The sequence below is a fragment of the Scyliorhinus canicula genome, chromosome 5, assembly GCF_902713615.1.
Source record: "Scyliorhinus canicula chromosome 5, sScyCan1.1, whole genome shotgun sequence".
NCBI lineage: Eukaryota > Metazoa > Chordata > Chondrichthyes > Carcharhiniformes > Scyliorhinidae > Scyliorhinus > Scyliorhinus canicula.
Genome location: NC_052150.1, coordinates 222,461,142 through 222,477,805, shown reverse-complemented (window position 1 = coordinate 222,477,805; position 16,664 = coordinate 222,461,142). Strand labels below are relative to the sequence as shown.

Genomic DNA, 16,664 nt, shown 5'->3' with positions numbered 1-16,664 from the left:
CTTAAAGACAGTAAGAAGTCTTACAACACTAGGTTAAAGTCCAACACGTTTGTTTTGAATCACTAGCTTTCGGAACACTGCTCCTTCCTCAGGTGTCTTAAAGACACTCAGTGATTAGGCCTCCACAGCCTTCTATAATAATGATAATCACTTATTGTCACAACTGGACTTCAATTAAGTTACTGTGAAAAGCCCCTAGTCACCACCTGTTCGGGGAGGCTGGTACGGGAATTGAACCCGTGCTGCTGGCCTTGTTCTGCAATACTAGCCAGCTGTTTAGCCCACTGTGCTAAACCAGCCCCTGTGGCAATGAGTTCCACAGATTCACCACCCTCTGGATGAAGAAATTCCTCCTCATCTCTGTTTTAAAGGATCGTCCCTTTAGTCTGAGATGGTCCTTTGGTTCGAGTTTTTCCGACAAGTGGAAACATTCTCATAGATTTCATAGAATTTACAGTGCAGAAGGAGGCCATTTGGCCCATCGAGTCTGCACCGGCTCTTGGAAAGAGCACCCTACCTCCACCCTATCCCCATAACCCAGTAACCCCACCCAATACTAAGGGCAATTTGGACCTAAGGGCAATTTATCGTGGCCAATCCACCTAACCTGCACATCTTTGGACTGTGGGAGGAAACCGGAGCACCCGGAGGAAACTCACGCACACACGGGGAGAACGTGCAGACTCCACACAGACAATGATTCTCTCTACCTTCACTCTATCCAGGCCTTGCAGTATCTTGTAAATTTCAAAAGATCCCTCTCATCCTTCTAAACTCAAATGATTACAACCCAGAGTCCTCAAACAAATTCTTCATTCCAGGGATCATTCTTGCGAACCTCCTCTGGACCCTTTCCAAGGCCAGCACATACTTCAGTGCAGCCTCCCTCCAGTAGCAGCGCTGTTTCTCCCCACTCCCAGATTACATCATCCAGTTGCTTCAGTGCAGCCTCCCTCCAGCGGCAACGTTGTCTCCTCCCCACTCCCAGATTACATCAACCACCTGCTGCAGTGCAGCCTTTCTCCAGCGGCAGCGCTGTTTCTCCTCACTCCCAGATTACATCAACCACCTGCTGCAGTGCAGCCTTCCTCCAGCGGCAGCGCTGTTTCTCCCCACTCCAAGATTACATCAACCAGTTGCTGCAGTGCAGCCTCCCTCCAGCGGCAGCGCTGTTTCTCCTCACTCCCAGATTACATCAACCACCTGCTGCAGTGCAGCCTCCCACCAGCGGCAGCACTGTTTCTCCCCACTCCCAGATTACATCATTCACTTGCTGCAGTGCAGCCTCTCTCCAGCTGCAGCGCTGTTTCTCCCCACTCCCAGATTACATCATCTACTTGCTGCAGTCTCCCTCCAGCGCTGTCTCCTCCCCCTCCCAGATTACATCATCCACCTGCAGTGCAGCCTCCCTCCAGCCGCAGCGCTGTTTCTCCCCACTCCCAGATTACATCAGCCACTTGCTGCAGTGCAGCCTCCCTCCAGCGGCAGCGCTGTCGCCCCCTTGCTCTCTCCCCGGCCCCGGCTCATGCTGCTCCGGTTGGCCGCCCGCAGTCGCGCCGCCGCCGCCGCTTGGTACTCGCTGTTACCGGGAACGTGGTGCCAGTGCCGGACGGTGTGTGTGTCAGTCCCGGGCCTCCAGAAGCAGAAGCTAAAGCCGCTGTGGCAGCGCATGGCTCCCGGGATGGAAGGAGACGCGGGCAGCGAGGAGCAGGTCCTGGCGCCGCTCAGACAGGCGGTGCGGGAGCAGGTAGGAGAGTCCGCGGGGGGAGAGGCTGAGGGTGGGCATGGGGCAGCGGGGGGTGGGCCCCGGGCTCCCCGGGGCCCGGAGAGTGGGCACTGGGAGAGTGGCCACCGGGCCCGTAGGGTGGGCACTGGGAGGCTGGGCACCGAGCCCTGAGGATGGGTACCGGACCCGGGGTTGGGCACTTGGCCCGGAGAGTGGGTACTGGGTCCCGGAGGGTGGGCACTGGTACCGGAGAGTGGGTACTGGGGCCCAGAGGGTGGGCATCGGGGCCTGGACCCCGGAGAGTGGGCACCAGGCTCCAGAGAGTGGGCACCGGGACCCAGAGAGTGGGCACCGGGACCCGGAGGGTGGGCACTGGGAGGCTGGGCACCGAGCCCTGAGGCTGGGCACCGGACCCGGGGTTGGGCACTTGGCCCGGAGAGTGGGTACTTGGCCCGGTGGTTGGACACTGGGTCCCGGAGGGTGGGCACTGGGTCCCGGAGGGTGGGCACTGGGTCCCGGAGGGTGGGCATTGGGTCCCGGAGGGTGGGCACTGGGGCCCGGAGAGTGGGCACTGGGGCCCGGAGAGTGGACACCGGGGCCCGGAGAGTGGGCACCGGGACCCGGAGAGTGGGCACCGGGGCCCGGAGAGTGGGCACTGGGATCCGGAGGGTGGGCACTGGGGCCCGGAGAGTGGGCACTGGGGCCCGGAGAGTGGGCACCGGGACCCGGAGAGTGGGCACCGGGACCCGGAGAGTGGGCACCGGGGCCCGGAGAGTGGGCACCGGGGACCTGGAGGGTGGGCACTGGGTCCCGGAGGGTGGGCACTGGGCCTGGAGGGTGGACATCGGGGCCTGGAGAGTGGGCACTGGGCCTGGAGGGTGGGCATCGGGGCCCGGAGAGTGGGCACTGGGCCCGGAGGGTGGGCATCGGGGCCCGGAGGGTGGGCACCGGGACCCAGAGAGTGGGCACCGGGACCCGGAGAGTGGGCACTGGGACCTGGAGAGTGGGCACCGGGACCCAGAGAGTGGGCACGGGGCACTGGGGGGGGGGGGGGGTGGAATGGGCCGGAGGGTGGTGAATGGGGCCTGGGGAGTGGGCAGGGGGGCCGGAGAGAGGGCACGGGTCCCGGAGAGTGGACACGGGGGCCTAGGGAGTGGGCACGGGGCCTGGGAAACGGGGCTGGGGAGTGGGCACGGCGCCCCTGAAGTGGGCATCGGACCCCCACTGGAGATTCATTGTGTACTTTCAGGAGTGGGGGAATTCAGGCACAGGGATATGTCTGGAGAAGGTGGTCGTTAGCACTGTTGCTTCACAGCTCCAGGGTCCCACGTTCGATTCCTGACTTGGGTCACTGTCTGTGTGGAGTCTGCACGTTCTCCCCGTATCAGCGTGGGTTTCCTCCGGGTGCTCCGGTTTCCTCCCACAAGTCCCGAAAGACGTGCTGTTAGGTGAATTGGACATTCTGAATTCTCCCTCTGTGTACTGAACAGGAGCTGGAATGTGGCGACTAGGGGCTTTTCACAGTAACTTCATTGCAGTGTTAATGTAAGCCTACTTGTGACAATAAAGATTATTATTAAAAGAATAAATAAAGAAATACAAAGCCATTGCATTAATGCTGCTTATTTATTTTTCTATTTGTAATATTCAATCAGTAATCAGAGTTGGAGAATAAAATCAAATTCTTGCATTTTGATATAACATGCAATAAAATACTTGCTTTTATTTATACCGTGCCTTTGACAACCTGAGGATGTTCTATAAAGCTGGACAGGCAGTGAAGTATTCTTGAAGTGTAATCACTATTGTGTCATGTGAGAGTACCTTTAAGAAATGGGTGTTTATAAATGGGTGTGTATATAAATATCTGTCGTGAGAGTACCTTTAAGAAATTGGTGTTTATTATTGCAGTGATGTCAGGGAGTGGGTGGAGCTGGGCTGTCTGTCAGCTTTTTACTTTCATTTTAGGCTGTTGCAGGGTGTGTTTTAGTTTCGTTTTCAGAGCTGGATAGCTGCAGTCACAGCCAGAAGGTGTATGAGAACCTCCCTCTATAATCTAAAGACTGTAATCGATCCTTTGGTGATTTAAAACTAATAACTGCTCGCAGTAGTGACTTTAACCTGATGTGCTTCTGTTTAAAGGGTTTTTTTTAAGTTTCCTGGATGTTGAAAGGACAGTTTACAGTTTACTTAGTGTTGTATTCTTTGGGGGTTGTATTTGAATTAATGGTTGCTAAGATGTTCACTGTATGTCTTAAAAAGGCTAACTTGAGTTCATAGAATAAATTTGTTTTGCTTTAAAAAATACTTTTCCATTTCTGCTGTACCATACCTGTTGAGTGGGCCGTGTGCTCCCCATACCACAATCTAGTAAAAGTTGTGGGTCAGGTGAACTCCATGATACACTTTGGGGTTCTCTAAACACTGGCCCATAACAGTTGTAATGCAGGAAATGTGACAGACAGTTTTGTGCGCAGCAAGCTTCCACGCACAGATATGTGATAATCTATCGACTGAAGGCTAAATATTCATCCCCAACACTGCGGTGGAATCCTTTGCTCTCTGCATGGTGCCGTGGGACCACTGAATCTTTCGGGTCCCCCTGAGAGGCAGATTTAAATTCTCATTGGAAAGACAGTGCTGCACTCCCTCAGCACTGCGCTGCGGCAGTGTCAACCTGGATTTTGTGCTCCAGTCTCTGGAGTGGATAACCAGCCTGCTGAGTCAGAGACAGGAGTGTACTGTCTGTGCCCCTATCCACTGTAAACCTGACTGGACAACTATCTCCCTTAATATAACAACAGTCCCATCTGCTCACAGTGACATTGATGTATTCAGTTGTTAGAAATGTTGGTTCTGCAGTGGCACATTTTTCTGTTTTTCGTCATACGTTTTAGGGGCAAAAGTCTTTTCCTTCTAGCATTAATGATTTTAACATTTGTTTTCATCCATTCTTTTCTTTTTCTAAAATAAATTTAGAGTACCCAATTCATTTTTTCCAATTCAGGGGCAATTTAGCGTGGCCAATCGACATGTCCTGCACACCTTTGGGTTGTGGCCGGCCCTGGGTCACTGTGTGGAGTTTGCACATTCTCCCCGTGTCTGCGTGGGTTTCGCCCCCACAACCCAAAAGATGTGCAGGATAGGTGGATTGCCCACGCTAAATTGCCCCTTAATTGGAAAAAGGTAATTGGGTACTCTAAATTTAAAAAAAAAACAAAATAAAAAAAAACCTTTGGGTTGTGGGGGGGGGGGGTAAACCCATGCAAACACGGGAAGAATGTGCAAACTCCACACGGACAGTGACCCAGAGCCGGGATCGAACCTGGGACCTCGGCACCGTGAGACCATAAGACATAGGAGCAGAATTAGGCCACTTGGCCCATCGAGTCTGCTCCGCCATTCAATCATGGCTGATATTTTTCTCATCCCCATTCTCCTGCCTTCTCCCCATAACCCCTGATCCCTTTATTAATCAAGAACCTATCTATCTCTGTCTTAAAGACCCTCAGTGATTTGGCCTCCACAGCCTCCTGCGGCAAAGAGTTCCACAGATTCACCACCCTCTGGCTGAAGTTTTAAAGGATCGTCCCTTTAGTCTGAGATGGTGTCCTCTGGTTCTAGTTTATCCTACAAATGGAAACATCCTCTCCACGTCCAAGTGAGGCAGCAGTGCTAACCACTGTGCCACCGTGCTGCACCTCTCCTTGTTCCTTTTCTGTGTAATGGGAGTGAAAGCTGAGTTCCGAGCAGTCTCCTATCTGAGTGGGAAAAGCTAAGCATCAGAACATTTGATAGCAGTGATTAGGGGCATTGTGATTGTGTTGTGCTGTTTGGAATCGATCCATTCAGCTCATGAGTGTAACATGTCTCTTCAGATTGATCAAGGTAATATTTTTAACCCAACCAGGGTGTTGAAGTCCTGTCAAGTAGTTGTCTCCCACGTTTTAAGTGAGGAGCTCAGATTCTTGTTCGAGGTCAGACTCTGCTCCACCCTCTTCTCCTTCAGACCTGCGACGGAGCTGCTCTGAACTAGCCGAGTGTGCCTGAGGTTATACGGCTGCTCCTGCAGTTCCTCAGTGCAATGTAAACGCAGATGGAGGATATCGGCACATCCTGCCTGCTGCAGTCTCCGTTTGCAGATTCCTCCCTCCCTCCTTCCCCCTGCCACGTTTCCCTCCTCCAGCAGAGAGCTGCAGCCTCGCCCTGCTCAATGACACAGACTGCTTTCTGTATTTACTGCACTCCCTCATTAGTGATCACACACAATCGCTGTCTGCCTGCCCATTTCAGTGATGTGTCTTCTGCGCCTTCACGTTCTCTTCCTTTCAGTCTTTTTGTGAAGGATGTTTAATCCAAAAGGAAAGTCTGGCATTTCTGTGGTGCTTTTCATGACCACCTAAGGTGCTTTACAGCCTTTGAAGTGTAGTCACTATTGTAATGTTGGAAATACAGCAGCCAGTCGATGTACACCAAGCTCCCACAAATAGCACTGTGCAAATGATTAGGAAATCTGTTTTTTGAGATATTGTAACATCATGTCCCCTGTGCTCCCAGTTACACTGTAGATTCAGAGACTCCCTACAGTGCAGAAAGAGGCTATTCAGCCCATCAAGTCTGCACTGACCCTCTGAAAGAGTACCCTACCTAGACTCACACCACCGCCCAATCCCCATAACCCTGGACAATAAGGGGCAATTTAGCGTGGCCAATCCACCTAACCTGCACGTCTTTGGACTGTGGGAGGAAACTGGAGCACTCGGAGGAAACCCACACAGACACGGGGAGAACGTGCAGACTCCGCACAGGCAACAACCCGAGGCCGGAATTGAATCCGGGTCCCCAGTGCTGTGATGCATCAGTGCTAACCACTGATGGAGCAGCCATGCCACCCTGTATTGTAACATCTCCTCTGTGTTCCCAGTTACTATATGCTGTAATACCATCTCCTCTGTGTTCCCAGTTACTATATGCTGTAATACCATCTCCTCTGTGTTCCCATTTAGTGTGCTGTAATACCATCTCCTCTGTGTTCCCAGTTACTGTGCTGTAATATCATCTCCTCTGTGTTCCCAGTTACAATGTGCTGTAATATCATCTCCTCTGTGTTCCCAGTTACTATATGCTGTAATATCATCTCCTCTGTGTTCCCAGTTACAATGTGCTGTAATATCATCTCCTCTGTGTTCCCAGTTACTATATGCTGTAATATCATCTCCTCTGTGTTCCCAGTTACAATGTGCTGTAATATCATCTCCTCTATGTTCCCAGTTACAATGTGCTGTAATATCATCTCCTCTGTGTTCCCAGTTACTGTGCTGTAATATCATCTCCTCTGTGTTCCCAGTTACAGTGCTGTAATACCATCTCCTCTGTGTTCCCAGTTACAATGTGCTGTAATACCATCTCCTCTATGTTCCCAGTTACTGTGTGCTGTAATATCATCTCCTCTGTGTTCCCAGTTACTGTGCTGTAATATCATCTCCTCTGTGTTCCCAGTTACTGTGTGCTGTAATATCATCTCCTCTGTGTTCCCAGTTACAATGTGCTGCAATACCATCTCCTCTATGTTCCCAGTTACACTGTGCTGTAATATAATCTCTGTCTTCCCATTACTCTGTGCTATATTTTGTACTCCGTCCCCTATTGATAAAGCCATGTGTTTTATTCAGCTTTTCAGCTACCTTCAATAATTCACACCGTATCAATCCAGGTCTCTCTGCTCCTGAACCCACTTTAGAACTCTGTGTCCTTACTAAAATAAATCATTTCACATTTCTCGGTATTAAATTTCATCTGCCTCTTGTCCTGTCTGTGTCCTTATGAGGTTCTGCACGATTCTCCTCATGATTCAAAGGTAAAAGGACCCTGATGGGAGTTATTACAGGCCCCCGAGCAGTAGGCAGGATGTGGGGCAGAAAATAAATCAGGAGATAGAAAAGGCATGTAAAAAAAGGCAATATTACAATAATCATGGGGGACTTCAATATGCAGGTGGACTGGGAAAATCAGGTTGGTAGTGGATCCCAAGAAAAGGAATTTGTGCAATGTCTAAGAGATGGTTTTTTGGAGCAGCTTGTGACAGAGCCTACTAGGGAACTGGCAATTCTGGATTTGGTGATGTGTAATGAGGCAAACTTGATTAGGGAACTTAAGGTGAAGGAACCCTTAGGGAGCAGTGACCACAATATGATAGAATTTACCCTGCAGTTTGAGAGGGAGAAGCTGCAATCAGATGTAACGGTATTACAATTAAATAAGGGTAACTACAAAGAGATGAGGGAGGAGCTGGCCAGAGTTGATTGGAGAAGGAGCCTAGCAGGGAAGACAGTGGAACAGCAATGGCAGGAGTTTTTGAGGGTTATTCGGGAGGCACAACAGAAATTCATCCCAAGGAGGAGGAAACATGCTAAGGGGAGGACAAGGCATCCATGGTTGACGAAGGAAGTCAAGGACAGCATAAAAGTAAAAGAAGAAGCATACAAAGTGGCGAAGATTAGTGGGAAGTCAGAGGATTGGCAAGCCTTTAAAAGTGAGCAGAGGACAACAAAAAAGCAATAAGGGGGGAGAGGATGAAGTACGAGTGCAAGCTAGCTAGTAATATAAAGAAGATAAGACTAGTTTCTTTCAACATATAAAAGATAAGAGAGAGGCAAAAATAGATATTGGACCACTGGAAAATGTGGCTGGAGAAGTAATAATAGGAAACGAAGAAATGGCAGATGAACTGAATAGTTACTTTGCATCAGTCTTCATGGTGGAAGACACCAGTGGGATGCCCGAGCTCCAGGAGAACCAGGGGACAGAGGTGAGTGCAGTGACCATTACTAAGGAGAAGGTTCTGTGGAAACTGAAAGATCTGAAGGTGGATAAGTCACCTGGACCGGATGGACTGCACCCCAGGATCCTAAAAGAGATAGCTGAGGAAATTGTGGAAGCATTTTTGATGATCTTTCAGGAATCCCTGGAGGCAGGATGGGTCCCAGAGGACTGGAAGGTGGCTAATGTAACACCGCTGTTTAAAAAGGGAGGGAGGCAGAAGACGGGAAATCATAGGCTGGTTAGCCTGATTTTGTACATTGGTCAGATTTTAGAGACTGTTATTAAAGATGAGATTGCAAAGCACTTGGAAATGCATGGTAAAATAGGACTGAGTCAGCACAGCTTTGTCAAAGGAAGGTCATATCTGACAAATCTGTTAAGAGTTCTTTGAGGAGGTAACAAGGAAGTTAGATGAAGGAGAACCAGTGGACGTGATTTATTTAGATTTCCAGAAAGTCTTTGACAAGGTGCCGCATAGGAGACTGTCAAATATGTTAAGAGCCCATAGTGTTCAGGGTAAGGTCCTGGCATGGATAGAGGATTGGCAGAAGGCAGAGAACGGGGATAAATGGTTTTTTTTCAGGATGGCAGCCGGTGACTAGTGGTGTGCCTCAGGGTCTGTGCTGGGACCACAAGTTTTTACAATATACATTAATGATCTGGAAGAAGGTATTGAAAGCACTGTTGCTAAGTTTGCAGATTATATAAAGATCTGTAGAGGGACAGGTAGTATTGAGGAAGCAAGGGGGCTGCAGAAGGACTTGGACAGGCTAGGAGAGTGGGCAATGAAGTGGCAAATGAAATATAATGTGGAAAAGTGTGAGGTTCTGCACTTGGAAGGAGGAATTGAGACATAGACTATTTTCTAAATAGGGAAATGCTTAGGAAATCAGAAGCACAAAGGGACTTGGGAGTCCTTGTTCAAGATTCTCTTACGGTTAACGTGTAGGTTCAGTCGGCATTTAGGACGGCAAATGCAATGTTAGCATTCATATCATAGAATTTACAGTGCAGAAGGAGGCTATTCGGCCCATCGAGTCTGCACCGGCTCTTGGAAAGAACACCCTACCCAAGGTCAACACCTCCCCCTATCCCAATAACCCAGTAACCCCACCCAACACTACGGGCAATTTTGGACACTAAGGGCAATTTATCATGGCCAATCCACCTAACCTGCACATCTTTGGACTGTGGGAGGAAACCGGAGCACCCGGGGGAAACCCACGCACACACGGGGAGGATGTGCAGACTCCGCACAGACAGTGACCCAAGCCGGAATCGAACCTGGGACCCCGGAGCTGTGAAGCCATTGTGCTATCCACAATGCTAGATAGAGAGTGCTAGAATACAAGACTGGGGATGTACTTCTGAGGCTGTATAAGGCTCTGGCCAGACCCCATTTGGAGTATTATGAGCAGTTTTGGGCCCCGTATCTAAGGAAAGATGTTTTGGCCTTGGAAAGGGTCCAGAGGAGGTTCACAAGAATGATCCCTGGAATGAAGAGCTTGTTGTATGAGGAATGGTTGAGGACTCTGGGTCTGTACTCGGAATTTCGAAGGGTGAGGGGGGATCTTATTGAAACTTACAGGATACTGAGAGGCCTGGATAGAGTGGACGTGGAGAGGATGTTTCCACTCGTAGGAAAAACCAGTACCAGAGGACACAGCCTCAGACTGAAGGGACGATCCTTTAACTCAGAGATGAGGAGGAATTTCTTCAGCCAGAGGGAGGTGAATCTTTGGAACTCTTTGCCGCAGAAGGCTGTGGAGGCCAAATCACTGAGTGCCTTTAAGACAGAGATAGATAGGTTCTTGATTAATAAGGGGATCAGGGGTTATGGGGAGGAGGCAGGAGAATGGGGATGAGAAAATATCAGCCATGATTGAATGGCGGAGCAGACTCTTAGGGCCGAGTGGCCTAATTCTGCTCCTATGTCTTGTGGTCTTACAGCTCCAGGGTCCCAGGTTCGATTCCCAGCTTGGGATGACTGTGTGGAGTCTGCACGTTCTCCCCATGTCTGCGTGGGTTTCCATTATGACCTGGTTGAAGTTGGATTTTCCTCGGTTAATTATTCTTACTCTAGATTTTTTAAAACCTCATTTACGGGATGTGGGCGTCGCTGGCTAGGCCAGCATTTATTGCTCATCCCTTGCCCTGTCCTTGTCAACCTCACCCTTATGATACACCGTTTTCTAAATGTTCCTATGCTGACACTTGATCCACTAGGCCCAACTCAACCCAAGATTTGAAAAAATCTATATAATTTCCAATTAAGGGGCAATTTAGCATGGCCGATCCACCTAACCTGCACATCTTTGGGTTGTGGGGGCGAAACCCACGCAGACACGGGGAGAATGTGCAAACTCCACAGGGACAGAGACCCAGGGCCAGGATTCGAACCTGGGACCTCGGCGCCGTGAGGCAGCAGTGCTAACCACTGCACCACTGTGCTGCCCCCTCATTCCCAAGATTAACTGGATTTTTTCATACATTTTTTCAGAACCTCTTCTCCAAAAGAACTGCCCTTAAAACTGTTGTAAACTTGATCAGCAGCCGATCAGCACATTGAGCATTGGTTCCTTCCACTGCTCGCGCACAGTGTGTATCAGTCTTGGCTCTCTGTAAAGTGACGTTGTTGCTCTCGTCGCGTGGAAGAGTTATTGTTGAAATCCGCAGCCTCCAGCTGTGGATCTGCGCAGACCCAGAATGTTCTCATTCAGCTCTCTACTGTTCCTTTCCAGGGAGAACTTGTTCGGAAGCTGAAAGTAGAGAATTCTCCACAGGTGGATGTCGATAAAGCTGTGGCAGAGCTGAAGGCCCGTAAAAGAATCCTAGAGGCTAAGGTATGAACCACTGTCTGCCTGTATGACACTATTCTTACATACCTAACTGTAGCCAGCGAAAGCCCTGTAATAAATCTCACACCGTGCTACCCTCCACCCCTCATTTCCTATCTACCTTGGCAACTTCATCTGAACACACCAGGTTAGGCCCCATTTCTGCACTGACCACATCCAACTTTATCCTGCCGACCCCTCTCGTGACCTTTCATCATGTTTGATGTTCTACATTGCTTCCCAGCATTCCGATCTCGGATGAGCTGCAGTTTCCACCAATTAAACATGAGGAAGAGCAAAGACATTGGTTTCTGGATTCTTGGGGCTGGTTTAGCTCACTGAGCTAAATCACTGGCTTTTAAAGCAGACCAAGCAGGCCAGCAGCACGGTTCAATTCCAGCCTCCCCGGACAGGCGTCGGAATGTGGCGACTAGGGGCTTTTCACAGTAACTTCATTGAAGCCTACTCGTGACAATAAGCGATTTTCATTTCATTCATTCATTTCAGTCCGCATCATGAACTTTAAAAAAAAAGTATTTTTATTAAAGACATTTTGCATTTGTACATGAAAATATCAGAAGACCAAACATCAGCAGGAGCTGAGAACACAGGCCCCAACATCCCCTGATCCCCAAACCCCAACACACCCTGCCCTCTTAATTCTACCCCCTTATCTCCCTCCCCCTCCCAACCCTCAAGATGAACTCCTCCTCCACTTCCCGTAAGGCTAACTTGACCTTCTCCAAATGCAGGAGTTCTGCCAGGTCACTCTCGCACACCCTGCCTTCGGCAGCTCCAAGTCCCACCAGCACAACCAGATCCGTCTCTGGGCTATCAGGGCGACAACGGCCAATACATCGGCTTCTCTCCCCACCTGGGCTCCCGGATCTTCCGACACTTCAAATATCGGCACACCTCCAGACTCCGGACCAGCCCCGAACCCAGAATCTCGGACGTGACATCTGAGAACCCCTGCCAGAACCCCCTCAGCTTCCGACATGTCCAGAACACGTGGATGTGATTCCCGGGCCCCCCCCCCCCCCCGCACGCGCCCACACCGATCCTCCACCCTCGTAAAGAACCAACTCATCCTCATAACATCATGTGGGCCCCATGCACCACCTTAAACTGGATGAGGGTTAACCGCACACACGACGAGGACACATTCACCCCCCCCCCCCGCCGGCAAAGCCTCCACCCATGTCCCGGCCTCCATCTCCCATACCAGCTCCTCCTCCTATTTGCGCTTGATCTCCTCCACCGGAGCACCTTCCCTCTCCATCAGCTCTCCATAAATGTTTCTGACACTAATCCCCTCTCCAATATAATCCTGTAACAGATTATCCTGCAGCACTGGAGGCGGCAGCCCTGGGAAGAATGGCACCCCTCCCCTCACAAAATCCCTCACCTGCAGGTATCTGAAACCATTCCCTTTAGGCTGCTCATACATTTCCTCCAAATCCTCCTGACCTGCACACTTGTCCCCCATAAACAAGTCCCTAAAGTACTCTATCCCCACCTGGTGCCACCCCTGGTACCTCTCGTCCAGGCACGCCGACACAAACCTGTGATGTCACATATCGGTGCCCACATCAACATGCACTCTAGCCCCAGGTGTTGCCTGCACTGGTTCCAAACCCGCAATGCTGTTGTTGACACTGGGCTCAGAGTACCGGACCGGCGAGAACGGAAGGGGCGCCAACAACAGTGCCCTCAAACACATCCCCCGACATGATACTGCCTCCATCTGCCCCCACATCGTTCCCTCCTCCACTGCCCGTTTCCTCACCATTGTGATATTTGCCGCCCAATAATAGTTAATCAAACCTGCCCCACTCAATCCCTTTCCAACCCCACGACACCCTGAGTGACATTGCCAGCAGCTCTATTGCCAAAGCGGAAAGCAACGGGGAGAGCAGGCACCTCTGCCTCATCCCCCAATACAGCCCGAAGTACCCAGAGCTTGACCAATTAGCCCGGACACTAGCCATCGGCGCCTGTACAGGAGCTGAACCCAGTGCACGAACCCCCGACCAAACCCGAACCGACCCAGCACTCCAACAGATACACCCACTCCACCTGATCAAAAGCCTTCTCCGTGTCCATTGCCACCACTACTCCCTCCTGCTCCTCCGAGGGATTATAATGACATTGAGCAGCCTACACACATTCGCTGACAACTGCCGCCCCTTCACAAATCCCGTGTGGTCCTCCCCTATCACCCCCCCCGGCGCAAATCTTCTAAGCGTGACGTTAACGCCGTCGCTAACAACTTTGCATCAGCATTGAGCAGTAATATCAGACGGTACAACCCACACTTCTCCGGGTCCTTATCTTTCTTCATAATCAGCTAAATGGGCACCTGCGACAATGTGGGTAGGAGCTCGCCCCTACCCCTCACCTCATTGTACATCCCCACTAGCCGAGGCCCCAACTCATAGAATCACAGAATCTCAACAGTGCAGAAGGAGGCCATTCGGCCCATCGAATTTGCACTGACCCTCTGAAAGAGCACCCTATCTAGGCCCACTCCCCCGCCCAATTTCCGTAACTCTGGACACTAAGGGGTAATTTTAACATAGCTTAAGGCGGTAGTTAACCTAACCGTTGGACTGTGGGAGGAAACCGGAGCACCCGGAGGAAACCCACGCAGACACGGGGAGAACGTGCAGACTCCGCACAAACCGTCACCGAAGGTAGGAATTGAACCCGGCTCCCTGCGCAGTGAGGCAGGTAACTACTGTGCCACCGTGCCGCACTAAACCTCCTGTAAAATTCTGCTGGAACTAGCCCCGCTCCTGGGCCTTCCCCGCCTGTCTCGATCCATCGCAGTCCATCATCTCCCTCAGCCCAATTAGGGCCCCCAATATCTGCACCCTCCCCTCCTCCACCATAGGAATTCCAACCCGCCCTAGACCCTCCTCATCCTCCTCCCCTCTGTAGAAGGCCTCAGATACCCCACCACCATGCCCAACTCATCTCTCACCCAACCAATCTCCCTTGTCACTGCCTGCTTCCTCAGTTGGTGGGCAGACTGCGACTCGCCTTTTCCCTGTGCTTGTACACTGCCCCTCTGGACCCTCTGCAATTGCCCTACTGCCTTCCCCGTGGACACCAACCCAAACTTCATCTGGAGATATCCTTTAATTGCCCCTCCTCTGACACAACGGAGTACCTCTGATCCATCCTCAAAACCTCATCCACTAGCCTTGTTCTCTCCTCTAGCTCCACCCTCTCCCTATGTGCCCAGATTGAGATACATTTGTCCCTAACTACCGCCTTAAGTCCTCCCACAGCTTGGAGGCTGAGACCTGGCCCATGCCATTCCGCTCCACATACCCTCGAATAATGGCCCTCACCCCCTGACACAATCCCTCATCGCGCCATTTCTTCGTGATGGACAAGGCGGGGGTGGCTGACTTGGAGTATTCGGCAATGAGAATTAATGAATGTACACTCACTGCCGTGTGGTATATGAGAATCACTGAGTGTACGCTCACTGCCGTGTGGTATATGAGAATCACTGAGTGTACGCTCACTGCCGTGTGGTATATGAGAATCACTGAGTGTACACTAACTGCCGTGTGGTATATGAGAATTACTGAGTGTACACTCACTGACGTGTGGTATATGAGACTCACTGAGTGTACACTCACTGCCGTGTGATATATGAGAATCACTGAGTGTACGCTCACTGCCGTGTGGTATATGAGAATCACTGAGTGAACACTCGCTGCCGTGTGGTATATGAGAATCACTGATGTACACTCACTGCCGTGTGGTATATGAGAATCACTGAGGTTACACTCACTGCCGTGTAGTATATGAGAATCACTGAGTGTACACTCTGCCGTGTGGTATATGAGAATTACTGAGTGTACACTAACTGCCGTGTGGTATATGAGAATCACTGAGTGTACACTAACTGCCGTGTGGTATATGAGACTCACTGAGTGTACGCTCACTGCCGTGTGGTATATGAGAATCACTGAGGGTACACTCATTGCCGTGTGGTATATGAGAATCACAGTGTACACTCACTGCCGTGTGGTATATGAGAATCACTGAGTGTACACTAAGTGCCGTGTGGTATATGAGACTCACTGAGTGTACGCTCACTGCCGTGTGGTATATGAGAATCACTGAGGGTACACTCACTGACGTGTGGTATATGAGAATCAATGAGTGCACACTCACTGCCGTGTGGTATATGAGAATCACAGTGTACACTCACTGTCGTGTAGTATATGAGAATCACTGAGTGTACACTCACTACCGTGTGGTATATGAGAATCACTGAGTGTACACTCACTGCCGTGTGGTATATGAGAATCACTGAGGGTACACTCACTGCCGTGTGGTATATGAGAATCACTGAGTGTACACTCACTGCCGTGTGGTATATGAGAATCACTGAGGGTACACTCACTGCCGTGTGGTATATGAGAATCACTGAGGGTACACTCACTGCCGTGTGGTATATGAGAATCACTGAGTGTACACTCACTGTCGTGTGGTATATGAGAATTACTGAGTGAACACTCGCTGCCGTGTGGTACACTCACTGGAGTGCAGTTTTCACTTCTGTCAGTTCTAAACAAACCCATCTGTGTATTTGATGTGTGTTGTACCCTGCATGATTCAGAGAGAAACATCCTGCAATCACAGCGATTGTTTTGCCTCACTGACTAATTCGTATTTCAGTCACCTACAAACCGCTCTCCATTTGTCCTTTTCTCCACAGGAGCTGGCTCTGCAGCCAAAGGATGACATCGTTGACCGAGGGAAAATGGAGGACACACTAAAGAGGAGGTTCTTCTATGATCAGGCTTTTGCTATATATGGAGGTAGGAGGACCAATCTCAGGGCAATTGGACATTTGTCCAAACATACAAAATTGGTAGACAGGGAAAGGCCAGCTAGCCGACGAGCTTGCCTCAGACTATGGTGACTGGAGATCCTTTTCTCCGCTACAATGCAGTCCCTAGAAGAGAAATAATCAAGGGCCAATAAGGGGAAAAAGATTGTTACATTTCTGTTGTGCTCCCCCCCCCCCCCTTCCAAACTTCAGACAATGAGATCACATTGACTAAATGTTCTCTATAAAGCCACTTACCTCCTCTGTAATGGCATCTGTCACAGACAGCAGCCAACCCAAGCTAGAGTCACAGACTAGCGTTACAGACTCTCGGCGTTTGTGGCAAAGCCTAAACATAATGGGCTACAAAGTGAAGCCGAGCAGTATCTCCAGCAGCAGCACACCCCTCCCCGATGAACTC

General features: G+C 50.4%; 1 protein-coding gene across 1 annotated transcript in view; it reads left to right on the top strand.

The window, feature by feature from the left end:
- The first annotated feature begins 1,500 nt into the window (after positions 1–1,500).
- The window catches only part of gars1 (glycyl-tRNA synthetase 1), a 47,394-nt gene continuing 32,230 nt past the window's right edge, over positions 1,501–16,664 (top strand). Inside the window, exons 1-3 of the mRNA XM_038798576.1 lie at positions 1,501–1,747; positions 11,290–11,391; positions 16,130–16,232. Coding sequence (XP_038654504.1) covers positions 1,526–1,747; positions 11,290–11,391; positions 16,130–16,232 — 427 coding nt within the window. The 5' untranslated portion in view covers positions 1,501–1,525. The remainder of the gene's footprint in view (positions 1,748–11,289; positions 11,392–16,129; positions 16,233–16,664) is intronic.